The sequence below is a fragment of the Oncorhynchus gorbuscha genome, linkage group LG02 (genome assembly GCF_021184085.1).
Source record: "Oncorhynchus gorbuscha isolate QuinsamMale2020 ecotype Even-year linkage group LG02, OgorEven_v1.0, whole genome shotgun sequence".
Taxonomy (NCBI): Eukaryota; Metazoa; Chordata; class Actinopteri; order Salmoniformes; family Salmonidae; genus Oncorhynchus; species Oncorhynchus gorbuscha.
The window spans coordinates 16,085,340-16,105,834 of record NC_060174.1 but is presented as its reverse complement, the minus strand read 5'-3'; the positions used below and the strand labels follow the sequence as shown (position 1 = coordinate 16,105,834).

Genomic DNA, 20,495 nt, shown 5'->3' with positions numbered 1-20,495 from the left:
TGTGTCTTTTGGCATGGAAATGCAGTGCCTTCAGAAAGTATTCACACCCCTTGACTTTTTCCACATTTTGTTGTGTTACACCCTGAATTTAAAATGGATTCAATCGAGATTTTGTGTCACTGATATATGCACAATACCGCATACTGTCAATATGGAATTTTGTTTTTAGAATTTTGTACAAATTAATAAAAAATGAAAATCTGAAATGTCTTGAATTAATAAGAATTCAACCTCTTTGTTATAGCAAGCCTAAATTTAAAGAAATGTGCTTAACAAGTCACATTATAAGTTGCATGGAATCACTCTGTGTGCAATGATAGTGGTTAACATGATTTTTTAATGACTACCCCACCTCTGTACCACACACATACATTTATCTGTAAGGTCCCTCAGTCAAGAAGTGAATTTCAAGCACAGATTCAACCACAAAGACCAGGGAGGTTTTCCAATGCATCGCAAAGGGCACCTATTGTGAGATGGGTGAAAAGAAAAGAAGCAGACACTCAATATCCCTTTGAGCATAGTGAAGTTATCAATTACGCTTTGGATGGTGTATCAATACACCCAGTCACTACAAAGATGCAGGCGTCCTTCCTAACTCAATTGCCAGAGAGGAAGGAAACCACTCAGGGATTTAACAATGAAGCCAATGGGGATTTTAAAACAGTAACAGATTAATGGCTATGATATGAGAAAACTGAGGATGGATCAACAACATCGTAGTTACTCCACAAAACTAAATGACAGAGTAAAAAGAAAGAAGCCCGCACAGTATAAAAATATTCCCAAACATGCATTTTGTGTGCAATAAGGCACTGAAATAATACAAAAAAAATCATGCAAAAAAATGTGGCTAATTAATTAATTTATGTTTGGGGCTAATCCAACACAACACATCACTGAGTACCAGTCTTCATATTTTCAAGCATAGTGGTGGCTGAATCATGTTATGGTTATGCTTGTCATTGGCAAGGACAAGAGAGTTATTTAGGATAAAGCAAAAATAATAGCAATCCCAGGAAAAATCCTTGAAGAAAAACTTGTTCAGTCTGCCTTTCAACAGAAACTGGGAGACAAATTCACCATTCATCCGGGAGGGACAGAAAAGGCCCAAGCATCCTCCTACGAAGCCAGAAACTGGACACCTAGCCATGGCCCGGGACTGGAAGATGCTTGTCGATATTGGCCAGCAACTCATTTTTCCACCTGAGATTGCTTCTACCAACCTTAGGCCAAACATGGTACTCTGGTCCCCTTCACGAAAGGCTGTGTACATCATAGTGCTCACAGACCCGTGGGAAAACTCTGTTGAAGAGGCCTACGAGCGTAAAAAACTGCGTTACACAGAGTTGGCAGCAGACGCAACTCAGCGTGGCTGGAATGCAAAAGTCTGGCCAGTTGAAGTGGGATGCAGAGGATTCGTGGCTTGTTCCACCATCAGGTTGCTGAAAGAACTTGGAATCCATGGATAGGCTCTGAGGCAGACCGTCAGAGCAGTTTCTCAAGCAGCTGAAAGAGGCAGCCAGTGGATCTGGATCAAACGGAAGGACCCTTGCTGGGCTATAACTTCATGACCCCCCCACCCCCACCTGAGAACCCAATTCAGATCCCTCCAACTTGAGGAGGGCATATGAGGTATGCGGTCAGCTGTAGGGCTGGCTCAGGGAAGAGGACGCCCCTGCCTTGCATAGTCTCGTGGGAAATCTTAATTGTGCATGGGACACAAGCTAAAGCTTGATCACCCTTTAGCTGGCCACCTTTGATGAGGGTGTTTAGTGATTAAAGGCCGAAACCCCCACTGATTTGAAGGCACACTACTGAGGATGTGTCCCAAAATGTACATCCTAACCCAGTTTAAGAAATAAACCTCCCATGCCACTCTGTCAACATCACAGCAAATCTCATGTGAGTGCATTCCATCTATTGGCACAATGGACAGTTTTAACATCTCGTCCCGTGTTTTATGATTCTGGTGGACATTCCTGCAGTCAGCATGCCAATTGCATGCTTGCTCAAAACTTGAGACATCTGTAGCATTGTGTTATGTCAGAAAACTGCACATATTAGAGGGGTCTTTTATTGTCCCCAGCACCTGTGTAACGATCATGCTGTTTCATCAGCTTCTTGATATGCCACACCTGTCAGGTGGATGGATTATCTTGTGAAAGAAGAAGAAATGCTGACGAACAGGGATGTAAACACATTTTTGCACAACATTTGAGATAAATTAGCATTTTGTATATAGACTTTAAAAAATATATTTATTTATTTATTTTATTTAAAGAAATTTATACTGTATTATTTATTGACTGTATGTTTGTTTATTCCATGTGTAACTCTGTGTTGTTGTATGTGTCAAACTGCTTTGCTTTATCTTGGCCAGGTCGCAGTTGTAAATGAGAGCTTGTTCTCAACTAGCCTATCTGGTTAAATAAAGGTGAAATAAAAATAAATAAATACAATTTTGTGCATATGGAACATTTCTGGGCTCTTTAATTTCAGTTTGTGAAACATGGGACTAACACTACATCTTGCGTTTATATTTTTGTTCAGTGTATATACATTAGGACATTTACATAGTGAACTCGTACACATTGTAAATATGAAAATAGAATATAGAATTTCAGAACGTGACCTACCCCTTGCATGTCAATATCAGACTAAGAAGAATTTACGTTCGCAATCTTCCCCTATCTGCAAACGTAACCAACGGCATAAAACCTTATTGATATTTAAATTCAATCAATTAATATAAATATATTTCTGCTGTGTCAAGTGGAAACATAACCAACCCTGTTACATTAATAACACATTCATTATCAATAACAACCACAAGTTGATATTTCCGGTATATCACACAGTAAATGTAGTTTGTTTGTTATACTGCAGATTTGAACATGCAAAATGATCAAGTGCTGCTAATCAATGTGTTTTGCATTGGTTATGAATGGGTTATGTATGGGTTATGAATGGGTTATGAATGGCTTATGAATGGGTTATGAATGGGTTATGAATGGCTTATGAATGGGTTATGTATGGATTATGAGTGGGCTATGTATGTTATGAATGCGTCAGGTTATTATAGGTTATTAATGTGTTATGTATGGGTTATGAATGCATTATGTATGGGTTTTGAATGGGTGAAATATGAGTTCTGAATGTGTTATGTATGGGTTATGAATGGGTTATGTATAGGTTATGCATAGGTTATGAATGTGTTATACATTTTAAAACTGGGAACCAATCAAACAATGGGATGCCTATCCAAAGACAAGGTCTGCAACCACTGTTGAACTTTGTGTTTTGATGCATCTCAACAACAAAGGGATGTGGGTGTTTGTTGCTTATCCAATAAGAGTATCCAACCTGATCAGAGGAGGAGACAGAGCCTTGACTGCATAGGAAAATCTTCCTAATAGAATGTCTGTGCTAACGTATGGATATGTTTATTGGGTGCAAGTGCATCCAGTATTATTTTTGGTGTGCTGAATGGGGCAAACACCTGGCTCCTCTGACCCCAAGACAAATATTCTACTTGCTACTAGTCAAAATGCCAATAATAATAGGAACATACTGTACCTATGTGGCAGTGTTTATCAAGGTAGACTCAGCAATATGACGTAGATGCAGAAAGTAAACAGCATATTAGGTCAATTTCCTTCAACAAGCACGAGGCTCAACTTCTCCGCTGTTTCAGTCCGGTGGCTTTTAAGCTGTAACAGTGTGAAGCGAACATGCGCGCTTGCGCAGATACTGTGTGTGACCGTGTGAGAGCAAAGTCTTGCATCTCGCTCATCTCAATATCTGCGGTGTTGCTCGTTGCAATGCCATGACTTAAATGCTCTCTCGCTCTCTTTCACACACACACACACACTGTAATGCGTATTAAAGGGCGGTTGAATTACACAATTAACAATTCATTGGTCATGAAGCACGAAAATGCTAAATATCTAAGGTAAGGACACCAATGTAATTTTGGTGAACCATCCCTTTAATGCCTATGCATTAATTCATTGTTATGATTTGTAGTATTTTTTTCTAGGCCTTCCCCACTACTTTTCCAACTTTGAACAGGGAGGGGGTGAGTCAATTGATTCCTTGCTGATCACAATTGCGCATGTGCCAACAGTCAACACGATCAAGAGTAGCAGCCTTAATGCTGAGCAACATTTCATGGAAAAATGTGAATAACACGTGAACATCGCAGTTCAAATATAACCCGTTTTTTCGTATCGTTGTGGGATTTTCATTTTTTCTCTCCCAAGTAATAAGAAATTGCTTTCATTGATAACTACCGCACTGCGCAGTGACGGTTGGGGGAAGTTCACAATTGGAGTAGCTACCCCAGACGTCGGCGGAGTGTCTGTTACATCAAACGCTATAAAAAGCTACTTCAGGGCAGAGCATCCATATTTGCGTGTTTTCACATCTTTAGGTACAGACATCATACATTTCTTATAGTGGAGGAGTCATTGAAAAACATAAATATTTTTCTTCTTGTTTCAAAAATGGCCGCAGCAATGGTGGAAATGGACGGAAGTATAATGGAGGGTGTGAGTATTTCACACGATTAAAATACAATTTCTACTACATATTTTAGCAATATGATTTGACATTGAACTTAGAATATGTTTTTACTATGTATATTATGTTTTGTCCTCTTTCAGGGTGGGCAAATTTTGAGAGTATCTGCCGCACTGAGTTGCATCAACGGCGCTTCCATCAGAATAAACAAAATTCGCGCAGGTAGAGGTACACCAGGATTAAGGTATTCATTTTCTAAATCCATGTCATGAATTTGTAGAGTATGTAGCTGGCTAGACGACAACAAAAGCCACATGTCATCCTACTAATATAAGAAAGCTTCATTCGAGTTGCAGTCTATAGCCCTGGGGCAATCGCCGGCGTCTCCAGACAGAAGTTTAGTCAATCAGAAAACAAAGCAAAGTTGGTTTAAAGGACCTTTATTTTCCAAGCAGATAGAGCGTCAACTTTAATCTGACAATTAGCTGTTTTACAGCCCATGGTCTATAACTTGTCTTATCTTTTGTTTCATATTTAATGGCAGATGCCCACCCTCATAGCTATATTTTTCATGTGATCCTTTGTTGGTAATGTGCAAGCACATGGCAGTTGACTTATTTCTATCAACAACTGAACTAGAAAACTTTTCCCTCATTGTCTTTTGTCATTCAGTGCAGATGATATCATAGCCTACATATTGTCATTATTCAATTGAAATAGCTACGTTTTTTCCCCTTTCATTGTTAACCACTTGCCCCCCCTTCCCCTTTTCACTACTAGACCACAGCATCTGTCAGGGTTGGAGTTGGTGAGGGACATTTGTTGTGGAAATCTTGAGGGAGGCTCAGTGGGATCTACAGAAGTCACACTCACCCCTGGGAAAATAAAAGCTGGGAATCACACCGCAGACCCACAAACGGCAGGGTAAATCATGTTAGGCTGCACCACCGTTATTCCTGACGGCACACATTCAATGGGAGTATGGGACACAGTTTTTGGTTCCTAATCTCAGACAATAATTTATTTAACTAGGCAAGTCAGTTAAGAACAAATTCTTATTTACAATGAAGGGCTAGGAACAGTGGGTTAACAGCCTCGTTCAGGGGCGGGATTGACAGATTTTTACCTTGTCAGCTCGGGGATTCGATCTAGCAACCTTTCTGTTACTGGCCCATGCTCTAAACACTAGGCTACCTGCCGCCCCAAAGAAAGACAGAGCTGTGGATGGCTATCCAAATGCACTTGTTAAAAACCTTGTTATTATCAATCTGACATGATACCCATATAAACATTACCCAAAACTATGTTGAGTTAAGACAATTTCACAAAATAGCAGGGGAAAAAATATTTAGCCTCAGACGATACAATATACTTCAGTGTCAATTTTTAAATGGAAATTAATTTTGTGTATAACGATGGGGGATATTTACATTTGGGAGTCTGGAACCCCTGTTAGTCTCCTGGGGCAGCAGATAGCTTAGCGTTTAAGGGCGTTGGGCCAGTAACCAAAAGATCACTGGTTTGAAACCCCTGAGCCGGCAAGGTGGAAAAATGTGCCGTTCTGAGCAAGGCAGTTAACCCCCAACAACTGCTCCCTGGGCACCTATGATGTCGATTTTTTAGGCAACCCCCTGCACCTCTGATTCAGAGGGTTTGGGTTTATTTTGGTAGAATGCATTTAGTTGTACAACAGGGAAGGTAAAGGGGAAACCTAGTCAATCTATCTCATACTTCTATCTTGCTCTGTTCCAGGAGTGTGGGGCTGCTGCTGCAGGTCTCTCTACCCTGTGCCCTGTACGCTGATGGCCCCTCTGAGCTCTGTCTGAAGGGGGGCACCAACGCGGATATGGCCCCGCAGATTGACTACACCATCAAGGTATGGCTAACCTTAACCTGTGTTGGGAGAGGTACCAGTGGTTGTAATTTTTAAAATGTATTTTACCTTTATTTAACTAGACAAGCCAGTTAATAAGAAGAAATTCTTATTTTCAATGACTGCCTAGGAACAGTGGGTTAACTGCCTTGTTCAGGGGCAGAACGACAGATTTTTACCTCATCAGCTCGGGGATTCGATCTTGCAACCTTTCGGTTACTAGTCCAACGCTCTAACCACTAGGCTACCCTGCCGTAATGTGGGTTGGGTTCCTGGGAAATCATGAATTTTAGTTATCACAAATTCTTAAATACCTTGTCTATAGACAGGCACGAAGATGGACTGCTTGGTTTATGACTGTCACTAAACATCCTCTTATTTGCCATCTACTTATTTTTAAGTTAGTTTCTTTGTGTTACCGTTATATGTACTCCTAAAGTCAGTTTGACATTTTCCCCCAGGTATTCAAGCCCATTGTGGAGAAGTTTGGTGTACATTTCAACTGTGACTTGAGAATGAGGTTAGTATCGTCCTCCCTGTTAGATTAGTGTTGGTGTAAAAAAAATACTGCCTGGTACCCAAAATATAACCATGCGTGCATGTTCTTGTTTTGAATAGGGGCTACTACCCCAAAGGCGGAGGTGAGGTGGTGGCTAAGGTTAGCCCAGTGAGCGAGCTGAGCCCTGTCAACATGACCGAACGAGGAACCATCTCCAAGATCTATGGAAGGTCCTTTGTTGCTGGGGTTTTACCCTATAAGGTACCATACCAAGCAATGGCGTTGGGTTAGAGTTGCCTATGCATTTTAAGTTACTGTTATACAGTGCCTATAAAAAGTCCACACCAGCTTGAACTTTTTTTCCACATCTTGTTGCGTTACAAAGTGGGATTTAAGAAGATTTAATTGTATTTTTTTTGTAATTGATCTACACAGAATACTCTAATGTCAAAGTGAAAAGAATTCTACTCATTTTACAAATTAGTTTTTTTAGGCTAACTGGCTTAACAAATCACAAGTTATATGGACTCACCATGAGGCCATTAGGGATTTTAAAACTGCTGCAGAGTTCAATGGCTATGATGGGCGAAAACAACCGAGGAAGAAAAAAACACTGCAAAGGAATTATTATTTTTGGCTTAAATGCAAAGCCTTGTGTTTGGGGGCAAATCCAATACATCACTGAGTAACTGCCTCCTTTATTTTCAAGCATGGTGGTGACTGCATCATGGTATGGTATGCTTGACATCGGCAAAGACTGGGCAGTTTTTCAGGATGAAAAGAAACAGGATTGAGCTAAGCCAGTGTTTCCCACACTCGGTCCTCAGGACCCAAACGGGTACACGTTTTGGTTTTTGCCCCAACACTGCACAGCTGATTTAAGTGATCAAAGCTTGATGATTAGTTGATTGTCTGACTCAGCTGTGTAGTGCTTGGGCAAAAACCAAAACGTGCACCTTTTTGGGGTCCAGAGGGCTTAGTTTGGGAAATCCCTAAGCTAAGCACACGCACAATCCAAGAGAACCTGCTTCAGTCTGCTTTACACCAGACACTGGGAAAGGAATTAATCTTTCAGTGGGACAATAACCTACAACATAAACATTTACATTTAAGTCATTTAGCAGACGCTCTTATCCAGAGCGACTTACAAATTGGCCAAATGTACACTGGAGTTGCTTACCAAAAAGACTGAATGTTCCTGAATGGCCAAGTTACAGTTTTGACTTAAATCTGCTTGAAAATCTATGGCAAGACTTTTGTGAAGTGCTGGTTCAGAAAAGTTATTGTATTATTAAAAACAAGGTATTTGGTATTTATTAGGATCCCCATTAGCTGTTGGAAAAGCAGCAGCTACTCTTCCTGGGGTCCACACAAGACATGAAACATAATACAGAATGACATTATATAGAACATCATTAGACAAGAACAGCTCAAGGACAGAAATGCATACATTTAAAAAAGGCACACGTAAAAAGGAGAGGGGTTATTTAAGATACTCCTTGAAGAAGTAGGGTTCCTGGTGCTTTTGGAAGATGTGCAGGGACTCTGCTTTCCTAGCTTCAGGGGGAAGCTTATTCTACCATTGGGGTGTCAGGAGAAGAGCTTGGACCAGACTGTGCGGAAGCTGCCCTCTAGTGGTGGTTGGGCCAAGAGACCAGAGGTGGCTGTACGGAGTTGGGGTGTAGGGTTTGAGCATAGCCTGAAGGTAGGGATGCCAGTGGAGATTGCAGCGAAGCGGGATGATCTTGCAATCAGAAGGTTGCAAGATCAAATCGCCGAGCTGACAAGGTAAAACTCTGTTGTTCTGCCCCTGAACAAGGCAGTTAACCGTAGTCCGTCATTGAAAATAAGAATTTGTTCTTAACTGACTTGCCTAGTTAAATAAAGGTGTTTAAAAAAGGATCTGCTGGTTCACGGTGTCGAAGGCAGTGGGTAGATTAGAGGATGAGAACAGAGGAGAGAGACAGTAAGCTTTGGCAGTGTGGAGAGCCACTGTGACACAGAAGAGCAGTCTTGGTTGAGTGACCAGTCTTGAAGTCTGACTGGTTATCGGAGTTGATCAGACAGTGTTTTGGAAAGATATTTAAAAAAGATACAGTTTTTGATGTCAAGATGATTTAAGTGTTGTATTTTTGAGGAGGGGAGCGTCTCCGGACGTTTTGAAGTCAAGAGTGGACCCTTCCAGTGGCCAGGGATTAATTGATGAGGGAAGTGAGGACAGGGAGAAGGTCTCCAGAGATTTTCTGGAGGAGGGGAGGGGTTCAAGCGGGCAGGTTGTTGGGCAGTCAGACCTCCCTAGTTGCAGGATTTCCTCTGGAGAGAGAGGAGAGAAAGAGGTCACTGAGTAGGGAAGTTCTGTGTGAGTGGACCAGTTGAATCAATAGGCTGAGTGAATGACTAGCGGATGTCGTCAACCTTCTTTTCAAAGTGTCTGACAAAGTTGTTCGGGGAGGGGGTGGAGGATTAAGGAGCGAGGAGAAGGTTGAAAAGAGTTAACTGGGGTTAGAGGCAGAAGCTTGTAATTTATAGTGATAGAAAGTGGCTTTAGCGGCAGATACAGAGGAGGAGGTAAAAATCTGTCGTTCGGCCCCTGAGCAATACAGTTAACCCGCTGTTCCTAGGGCGCCTGAAGACGTGGATGTCGTTACGCATTAAATGCGTAAGACACATTTCAGTTGAAGGCATTCAATTGTACAACTGACAAGGTATCACCCTTTCCCTCAGAGGAGGGAGTGAAAGTATGATAGGTCCTGCAGAAGTTTAGTTTTCCTCCATTTTCACTCAGCTGCCCGCAACCCTGTTCTGTAAGCTCGCAATGAGTCACTCAGCCACGTAGTGGGAGGGCTGAGCCGGCCAGGAGGATAAGGGACAGTGGGAGTCATAGGATGCGGAAAGGGATGGGAGAGTAGGGTCGATGAGGCAGAATCAGGAGACAGGATTTCATTTTTTCCCCCTGCCCAATTTCGTGGGAACCAATTGGTAGTAGTTACAGTCTTTGTCTCATCGCTGCAACTCCCGTACGGACTCAGGAGAGGCGAAGGTCGAGAGCCATGCGTCCTCCTGAAACACATCCCAACCTAGCCACACAGCTTCTTGACACAATTCACATCCAACCCGGAAGCCCGCCGCACCAATGTGTCGGAGGAAACACCGTATACACCTGGAGACCTGGTCAGTGTGCACTCCACCCAGCCCACCACAGGAGCCACTAGTGCACGATGAGGCAAAGCTATCCCTGCCGGCCAAACCCTGCCTAACCTGGACGACGCTGGGCCAATTGTGCGTCTCCCCATGGACCTCCAGAATCACCAGAATCTCTGGTGGCCCAGCTAGCACTGAGATACAGTGCCTTAGACCACAGTGCCACCCGGGAGGCCCGAAGAAGGATTTAATAGAAGGGAGAGATGATAGGATAGAGGAGGGAGTAGTGGGAGAGCGACAATTGCGACGGTGCATGACCGTCTGGGTAGGGGTGAGTAGCTAGGGTTTGAGGAAAGGGACACCGAAAAGGAAGCAAAGTAGTGATCAGAGACCCGGAGGGGGATTGTAGTGAGATTAGTAGGCGAACGGCCTCTAGTAAAGATGAGTTCAAGCGTGCCTGCCTTGTGAGTTGGAGGGGATTGGGAAATGTTGCGGTCAAGAGCAACAGTAAAATAACAATAGCGAGACTATACAGGGGGGTACCGGTACAGAGTCGATGTGCAGGGGGGCACCGGATAGTAGAGGTAATTGAGGTAAGATGTATATGTAGGTTGAGTTATTATCTATGCATAGTCAATTCAATAACAGAGAGTAGCAGTGGTGTAAGGGGGGGGGGGTCATGCAATAAGTCTGCGTAGGCATGTGATTAGCTGTTCAGGAGTCTTATGGCTTGGGGGGGTAGAAGCTGTTTGGAAGCCTAGACTTGGTGCTCCGGTACCGCTTGCCGTGCGGTAGCAGAGAGAAAGTCTATGACTAGGGTGGCTGGAGTCTTTGACAATTTTTTAGGGCCTTCCTCTGACACTGCCTGGTATATAGGCCCTGGATGGCAGGAAGCTTGGCCCCAGTGATGTACTGGGCCGTACGCACTACCCTCTAGTGCCTTGCAGTCAGCGGCTGAGCAGTTGCCATACCAGGCAGGCAGTGATGCAACCAGTCCGGATGCTTTTGATGGTGCAGCTGTAGAACCTTTTGAGGACCCATGCCAAATCTGTTTAGTCTCCTGAGGGGGAATAGGTTTTTGTCGGGCCCTCTTCACGACTGTCTTGGTGTGCTTGGACCTTGTTAGTTTATTGGTGATGAGGACACCAAGGAACTTGAAGCTCTCAACCTTTTCCACTACAGCCCCTTCGATGAGAATGGGGGCATGCACGATCTTTTTTTCCCTGTAATCCACAATCCTCTCCTTTTGTCTTGATCATGGTGAGGGAGAGGATGTTGTTCTGGCACCACATGGCCAGGTCTCTGACATCGGCGAACTTAACGATTGGAGTCGTGCCTGGCCTTGCAGTCATGAGTGAACAGGGAGTACAGGAGGGGACTGAGCACGCACCCCTGAGGGGCCCCTGTGTTGAGGTTCAGCGTGGCGGATGTGTTGTTATCTACCCTTACTACCTGAGGGCGGCCCATCAGGAAGTTCCTGATCCAGTAGCAGAGGGAGGTGTTTAGTCCCAGGTTTTAGCTTATTGATATGCTTTGAGGGAGGGCACTATGGTGTTGAACGCTGAGCTGTAGTCAATGAACAGCATTCTTACATAGGTGTTACTTTTGTCCAGGTGGGAAAGGGCAGTGTGGAGTGCAATAGATTGCATCATCTGTGGATCTGGCAGCGCAGTATGCAAATGATGTGAGTGCTTTGTGTTGATCGTCATTTAGGCAGGTTACCTTAGTGTTCTTGGGCACAGCAACTATGGTGGTCTGCTTAAAATATGTTGGTATTACAGACTCAGACAGGGAGAAGTTGAAAATGTCAGTGAAGACACTTGCCAGTTGGTCAGCGCAGGCTCGCAGTACATGTCCTGGTTATCTGTCTGGACCTGTGGCCATGTGAATGTTAACCTGTTTTAAAGGTCCTACTTACATTGGCTGCAGAGAGCGTAATCACACAGTCTTCCGGAACAGCTTGTGCCCTCATGCATCTTTCAGTGTTATTTGCTTCGAAGCGCGCATAGAAGTAGTTTAGCTCATCTGGTAGACTTGTGTCACTGGGCAGCTCTCGGCTGTGCTTCCCTTTATCATCTTTAATGGTTTGCAAGCCCTGCCACATCCGACAAGCATCAGAGCCGGTGTAGTACGATTCAATCTTAGTCCTGTATTGGCGCTTTGCCTGTTTGATGGTTTGTCGGAGGCCATAGCGGGATTTCTTATAAACTTCCGGATTAGAGTCCCGCTCCTTGAAAGCAGCAGCTCAAGCCTTTAGCTCAGTGCGGATGTTGCCTGTAATCCATGGCTTCTGGTTGGAGTATGTACGTACGGTTACTGTGGGGACGACGTCATTGATGCTCTTATTGATGAAGCCAATGACTGATGTGGTGATTAGTCACTGGTGCGTCCTGCTTTAATTTTTGCTTGTATGCAGGTTTCAGGAGGATAGAATTATGGTCAGATTTGCCAAATGGAGGGTGATTTTAAGTTTCCCTGTATTAAAGTCCCCAGCCAAGAGTGGCTCTGCCTCTGGGGGAGTGTTTTCCTGTTTGCTTATAATGGAATACAGCTCATTGATTGCGGTCTTAGTGCCAGCATCAGTCTGTGGTGGTATGTAGACAGCTATGAAATTTACAGATAAACTCTTGGTAGATAGTGTTGTCTACAGTTTATCAAGAGATACTCAGGCGAGCAAAACCTTGAGATTTCCTTGGATATCGTACACCAGCTCTTGTTTACAAAAATACATAGTCCGCTTCCCCTTGTCTTAACAGACGCCGCTGTTCTATCCTGCCAGTACAGTGTATAACCAGCCAGCTGTATGTTGATAATGTTGTCATTCAGCCACAACTCCGTGAAGCATAAGATTTTACAGTTTTGAATGTCCCGTTGGTAGTTTAATCTTCCGTGTAGGTCATCGATTTTACTTTCCAAAGATTGCACGTTTGCTAGCTGAATGGAAGGCAGTTGGGGTTTATTCGTTGGCCTACGAATTCTCAGAATGCAGCCTGCCCTCCAGCCCGTTTTTCTCCACCTTCTCTTCATGCAAATGACGGGGATCTGGGGAAAGCAGTATGTCATTCACGTCAGACTCGTTAAAGGGGAAAAAGGGATCCTGCCAGTTCGTGGTGAGTAATCGCAGTTTTGATGTCCAGAAGTTTTTTCAGTCATAAGAGACAGTTGCAGCAACATTATGTCCAAAATAAGTTACAAAAAAATCATTTAAAAAATACAAGTTCCAAACAACGCAAAGAAACTAACAAAAAAAACACAATCTGTGGCTGTGTATGAAAGAGATTCTGTGTACTATGTCATATGTGCACAACGTCATTGCTCTCCGGCTCTCTCTCTGCTGTGTCCACTGAGCTGTTGGGCCTGCCCTGCAACCTTATTGGTTAACGCTGGGCAGGCCTTTTGGTAGTTGTCACTCAAATGAGAGGGGCTGAAGCTCTTTGGGTAGAACTCAAATTCCTACGGGGCTGGCCCACATGGGGTGGAAATTTAGGGAAAATGGCGCAGCTTCAAGAAAACGTTTCTTTCAAACTAGTGATTTCGTGGCTAATTGAGGTAAGACATTATGCTTACAATTGGCTCATTCACCCCTCTCCCCTGTAACTATTTCCGAGGTTGTTGCTGTAAATGAGTGTGTTCTCCGTCAACGTACTTGGGAAAATAATGGTTAAATAAAAAATCTTAATGTATGAGCTACACATTGACACATCCAGCCCAAATAGGGAGGTAGTCACCAAAATACCGGAGCATGTCTTTAATGTAGTACTGTAGTGATTACTTTTAGCCCTACCTACATGTACATATTACCTCAACTACCTTGTACCCCAGCACATTTACTCGGTACTGGTACTCCTTGTATAATCTTTTCACGGTGAAGTCTACACTTGTTGTATACGGCGCATGTGACAAAGTAAAATTGAAATTTTGCGGTTTTGTCCTTATTCCACTTGTGTACTTACAAACAACGGATTAGACCATTATGGACAGGTGAAATGCATGTGATGGAGCAGTTTCCTGTCCGTCTGCTACCCCTCTGGACTTAAATGCACATGATAAAATGAAGTAGTTTCTGAGATCAGATTTGAGTGAGCTCAAATACTCCTTTTCCTCCAGCTTGCCAAGGACATGGCCACGACTGCAACAAGAGTTATCAGGCGAGAGATAAAGGACCTTTACATCAACATTCAAACACTGCAGGAGAAGGACATGGCCTGTGGAAGCGGCAACGGCATCATGTGAGCGTATTTACATGACATTAACCATTGCATTATCACTCAAATGTATTTATAAAGCCCTTTTGACATTGGCAGATGTCACAATGTGCTTATACAGAAACCCAGCCTCAACTCCAAACCGCAAGCAATGCAGATGTAGAATCATTGTAGCTAGGAAAAACTTCTTAGAAAGGCAGAAACATAGTAGGAAGAAACCTAGAGAGGAACCAGGCTCTGAGGGGTCTTCTTTTGGCTGTGCCGGGTGGAGGTTATAAGAGTTCATGGCCATTAAGGCCAGATCGTTCTTCAAGAAGTTTAAACGTTCAGCAGGGTCAAATAATAAGCAGTGGTTGTAGAGGGTGCAACAGGTCAGTACCTCAGGAGTAAATGTCTGTTTGCTTTGAGGTCGAGACAGCAGATGGGAGAGGGAGGGTCTAAACAGCAGGTCCGGGACAAAGTAGCACCTCTGGGGAACAGGTCAGGTTTTCCATCGCCACAGAAACTGGATCAGAGGCACAACCAGGTGGACTAGGGACACCCTGGAGTCATCAGTCCAGATGGTCCTCCGGGAGGGGAGAGCGATGGCAGAATTAGAGGGACACCAATCTTGGGGCACCACAAAGTTTGTTTCATGAGTTACAGATTCCCGAATTAACTAAAGAATATCAGAATATATTGTAAAATGAGTCATCCATTCATTAATTATTAGTATTATTATTACCTCATATCAGTCTTTCTGAATGTCGTTGACTTCAAATCTGCATGAACCCATGTCTAAATGTTTCAGTGATAGTAAATAATTAAGACAATTTGTGTAACTAAAATAATCACACAGAATTACATACACACACAATATATTATATGTTGATCACTAGCATAATGCAATGAAAAGTCCCTAGTGGACTAACCTGATATGACAGCTTGGTACACAATGAAAAGGGAGGGGCATGTTAATTTATTATACATGCGTGTGAAGCTATGCTCATGGGAATATGAATACTTTGCACATGAACGACCGCTCATTTGAAAATAATTGCAATGTGTATATATATTTACGCTTGTATATATATTTACGCTTGTATGTCTTTGTTGTCTCTGTTGAAATCGCTATTGGGAGTCATTCGACAGAAGTCTCTGGTTTGTCCACCAGAGGTCACAGTGTCCTTTGTATTTGTTGTCGTCTTTGTTTTGGAAGTGTTCGTTAGATTGGAGGGTCTTGTAGTTGGTCTTGTAGTTTTAGACCATTTGTCACGTATTCAGCTCGCGCTGCACGTATACTGGGCTAGTAGTTTAACCTCTTGAAGCTAGGGGGCACTATTTTTATGTTTGGAAAAATAACGTTCCCAATGTAAACAGCCTATTTCTCAGGCCCATAATGCTAGAATATGCATATAATTGACAGATTAGGATAGAAAACACAAAATATTGTCTGTGAGTATAACAGAACTGATATTGCAGGGGCAACCTGAGGAAAATCAAACCAGGAAGTTGCTTCTATTTTGAAAGCTCCATGTTCCATAGCATGCCTAAGCTCCATTTAAAGGGATATCAACCAGATTCCTTTCCTATCGCTTTCTCAAGGTGTCAACAGTCTTTAGACATAGTTTCAGGCTTTTATTTTGAAAAATGAGCGAGAAAGATAACATCGTGTCAGGTGTTTGCATGAGTTTTGCTCGCGCAACAGAGTTTGGGCAGCCATTGCCTCTCCCTCTCCTACTGATAAAGACAGTTGCAGTTGATATATTATCGATGGTATATTTGAAAAACAACCTGTGGATTGACTATAGAAAATGTTTGACATGTTTCTGTGGACATTACGGATACTATTTGGAATTTGTCTGAGTTGTCGTGACTCACCTTGAAGGGTGTGGTTACTGACGTGGAAAAAGGTTTTTATATAAAAATTATCTCATTTAGAAGGTTAAAATCACATTTCATCTTCTCACAAATTGTTTTATATTTAATCATCTGTTGTACAACATTTAGATGTAAACCTGACCCTGTGAATGCGTACACTTTCAGAGATAGTTATTTAGTTTTACTGTCCTTGCGGATCAGTGGGACGCTAAGCCAACATCCGGTGAAATTGCAGAGCGCGAAATTCAAAATGTAAAAATTCTTCAAATTCACCATTCATGAAAATACAAGTGTCTTACATCGTTTAAAAGCTTAACCTCTTGTTAATCCAGGCGCTTTATCAGATTTCAAAAAGGCTTTACAGTGAAAGCAAACCGTGCGATTATCTGAGGACAGCGCCCCGCGTACAAAAGCATTACAAACATTTTCCAAACAAGCAGAGGTGTCACGAAAGTCTGAAATAGATCCCTTACCTTTGAATATCATCCTCTGTTTGCAATCCCAAGAGTCCCAGCTACATAACAACTGTTTGTTTTGTTCGATAAAGTCCTTTATATCCCCAAAAAGTCAGTTTAGTTGGTGCACTTGATTCAGTAATCCACCGGTTTCCCTCGTTCAAAATGCATACAAATGAATCCCAAATGTTACCAATAAACATTGTCCAAACAAGTGAAACAATGTTTCTAATCAATCCTCAGGTACCCTAATATGTAAATAAATGATCAAATTTGAGGAGAATAGTATGTTCATGGTGGGTGGGTGAGAGAGAGGAGAGGGTGGGAGGGCTGGTCTTTGATCCTCACCCAGGAGGGAAAGTCATGACAGTAGACTGATGGCTTGCATAATGTTTTGTGTCCCTAGTTTGGTGGATAGACAATAGAGAAGGTAACATTCAACAGAACTGCAATGGGTTGTCTCATCTTAAATGCTATCCACCTCTACCACATTTTTGATATGGTGTCTCTATTCTCCCCAGAATCATCGCAGAGTCTTCCACAGGCTGTATATTTGCAGGGTCAGCTCTTGGCAAGAAAGGTGAGAAATCCATTGTTCTTATGCTTGTTTGGTCTTTGAAGTGAAGTGTACAGTCCAATATGTACCACTAGTGGGCAACGTTCTACAAATAAAGACATGCTTGACAATGTTATGCTGTGAAACTGTATATAAGCTTGGATGGTGAGTAAAGTTGTGCTTCAACATAAGCATTGCTAAAGCCATACAAGGTAAGTGGTCAACAGCAGAGAATAGGGAAATATTGAGAAAAAGGAAAATGTTGGCTAACATTTTCAAATTGCTATCCTATGCATCTGTAGGTTGTTTTTTTAATGTTGTGACCGTTACATGAACAAAAGTTTGTTCTATTGGGGGCAGAGTTAGGAAGTGTATGTATCTGAATAATTTAAATATCCAACCCAGCTCTATCCAATGACCTGGTTTGCACCTCCCCTGTGACTCTCTCGCACACCAATAACCTCTGGGCCAGTATTCTCAAATCTTCTAAGAGTAAAATATCTGTTGATTTGGAGTCAGTTTTGCTTTTTAGATCATAATATGATTTGATTATTCTAGGGAGGCCTGATCCTAGATCAGCACTTCTGCTCTTAGACGCTACAAATATGGGCCCAGATAAAATAATTGGGGGGGAAAATATAACACATGCTGAGCAGATTGGCTGTCTAACGCTGGTCCCCCAATGTCTCAGGTGTGTACCCAGACAAAGTGGGCTTTGAGGCTGCAGAGATGCTGCTCAGGAATATAAGGCACAACGGCTGTGTGGACGAGTTTCTGCAGGACCAGGTTAGCAATAAACCACGCACACACATGGGTATTTCACAAACCAAGCTTCGGTGTCCTTCTGTAAGTAATCTATAATCATTGTAATTAACGTATACTTCCAAATTCAAGTTAAGAATGGGTGCTTGACACCATACCTCTCCTTGCCTCACTGTCCATCTCACAGCAGCCACTTGAACTTACTCTATTTGAAGTCAGCTGCTGAACTCTTCTTCTTTCACTCCCTGGCAGCTCATCCTTTTCATGGCCTTGGCAAACGGCATCTCCAGAATCCGCACTGGCCCAGTCACCCTACACACAAAGACTGCAATCCATGTGGCAGAACAGCTCACCCAGGTGGGTCCAAAACACATTTTAATTGATTTCCAAAGACTCAATTGATGGGAAAATGAGTACTCAGTGCATGGTTTTATAAAGTCAACTTTTTATATAAAATGTCTTTCCCTTATTCCCAGGCCAAGTTTACAGTGACCAAGGCAGATGACGAGAATGCCAGCAATGACACCTACATCATCGAGTGCCAAGGAGTGGGTGTCACCAACCCTCATTTCTAGCCACACCCATGTGTCTAACCGCCCCTTTTATGTTGTCTCCACCTGCAGCCGTGGATAGAAGAGGTACTGGAGACACTACTGTGATGTCATCTAACGGTCAGATGCTGCTTCTATTTATATTAGGATTTATTGTGGCCCTCGTGGCACGATATTCAAGCAAATGAATTATTGGTTTACAAACGCACAGCCACATGACAGTTGGTCATCGTTGTCCTTTCCCCCTATTGCATTAACTGTCATTACCCTCGTAGCTTGTATAACTCAGGGTATTAATGCCTTACACTGTTATAATAAAAACATTAGATTTCTGTGTAGAAGGGGTGTACGTTTCAGCAGTCTCAGTGCATACAGGCTTTTATGGCAACAAAAAAAAACATTGTTCATGGTCTCTGTCCCTAGTTGATCATTCTAGTTCCATTTTGCTTCATACGGGGAGGATTTCTGTATTTTGAAAGATATGTCTTGAAAAAGTGATTGCTGAAAAGCAAAACATTTTGGGGCTATGACAACAATGGACTAATGAAACAAATACCAATATGTTGTTTTTGGGTGGAGTTTTCCTTTATGTCAATTGTTTCACTTATTAGATTTTTTTTGGTGCATTGTTTGTCACTCAGGTAATGCAGATTAGACTGCAGAGTTGTGTTGACTACTGTATTAGTCAGATAATGTTTAAAAGACAATGTGGAGATTTGTTTTCCACATTGTTTTGAGAAAATATGAATAAAATACCTTATTTTTGCCTTCTCTGAACAAAAGATGATCTTGAGTAAAGGATTTCTGACATATCATGGATTGATTCAGATATCTTCTCACCCCCAGAAATGCGTAGCTGGATGTCTGTCATCACTCATAACCCCTTCATTGCATTAAAAAATTAAATCCATGTCTTTACATATCATGGTAGTGATTCAAACTGTTTTAGTACAGGGGACTATTTAATTCCAGTGAATGACTCGTTCCAGCAATCTTAATGTGCTGAAGAGTACATAGCCATAGCATGGAGTTGCTTGTCTGATAGTTATTAGCTATCTAGCTGACCCAGCTTGATAGCATGGTCATGTTATACTTGCCAACTAATGATTCGCCAGCAAGAACCTTTGCTTTTTGCCATTGCAACTGTTGAGGTGCTTGGTGTTCTTATTCCAGATCATTAGCAGAAATAGCTGCAGGGTTGTCTGACTGGAAAGCATGCAGTCAGACACCTTGGGCATTTCACTGTACTTGTGCATGTGATAACTAAGTCTTCAGGAGTGAAGTGTAGACCCATGGAAAAACCTTATGCAACTTCTCTCAGCAAAGCTGACTTTTTTCCTCCAGTCTGCAACTACTTGACAACTTTTTCGACAAGCTCTCCAAGTAATGAGAAGGTTAACTATGGTATGTTTTAGCTTTGCTTGTTGAGTGGTTATGAACGTGGTTAATGTGTGAGGGCTTGAGGGTTGACTGCAAGGCTTGTTGCTTAGCTATTTTTGTGGCCTAATCCAATTCTCTTCACTCACCACCAAATGTGTGGACATCTCATTGGTGAGGTTGTTGTGAACATTGAGCTTTTTCTCAATCTCCAGTTATTCACAACCGTAATCTGTGTGTTGCTGATAGTCACCAACTTTCTAATTTTAAGCTATTGTTTTAGATTGAAACAATTGTTTTTATTGGTAGCTCAGTCACTGAATTGTATACCGATTTTACAGTACATACAAAACTACAAATTCTCAATAAAAAAATAATCCCAAAGTACAACACCCATAATAGCACCACTATATAAACTTTAGTCTGCTTTGTCTATTTCAGGGACACCCCAGGTCCTGGCTATGTACTCACGGCAGGGGATATTGTGTAATCTTATCAGTTATCATCTTGGCCTGTTTCCTTCCATCTTTTCATCGTTTTTCTCCACCCATCCTGTTTGTCTGTTCTCAGATGCAATAAAAGGTTACAAACCTTGAAGACCATTTAGGGAGCTGATGTCGGACTTGAAAGTATGATAATGAGAGATTTGTTTGCTACAGTACAGCAGGCCTACAATCAGTAATCTCTACGTT

The 20,495-nt window shown here is 42.4% G+C and overlaps 1 protein-coding gene across 1 annotated transcript; it reads left to right on the top strand.

The window, feature by feature from the left end:
- The first annotated feature begins 4,113 nt into the window (after positions 1 to 4,113).
- Positions 4,114 to 19,344, top strand: rtca (RNA 3'-terminal phosphate cyclase). Its single transcript, XM_046302372.1, has 11 exons — positions 4,114 to 4,553; positions 4,668 to 4,768; positions 5,305 to 5,448; positions 6,277 to 6,400; positions 6,859 to 6,917; positions 7,016 to 7,157; positions 14,145 to 14,266; positions 17,079 to 17,137; positions 17,805 to 17,899; positions 18,128 to 18,232; positions 18,352 to 19,344. The coding sequence occupies exons 1-11, from the start codon at positions 4,509 to 4,511 to the stop codon at positions 18,448 to 18,450; spliced, it is 1,095 nt and encodes a 364-aa protein (XP_046158328.1). The 5' UTR covers positions 4,114 to 4,508; the 3' UTR covers positions 18,451 to 19,344.
- The last annotated feature ends 1,151 nt before the right edge of the window (positions 19,345 to 20,495 follow it).

Bases quoted from the DNA above. Each gene is read 5' to 3' on its own strand.
- rtca (XM_046302372.1), top strand. From the start codon at position 4,509: ATGGCCGCAGCAATGGTGGAAATGGACGGAAGTATAATGGAGGGT. The intron at 5,449-6,276 runs GTAAATCATGTT...GCTCTGTTCCAG, and splicing joins GCAGACCCACAAACGGCAGG to GAGTGTGGGGCTGCTGCTGC. The intron at 7,158-14,144 runs GTACCATACCAA...CTTTTCCTCCAG, and splicing joins CTGGGGTTTTACCCTATAAG to CTTGCCAAGGACATGGCCAC.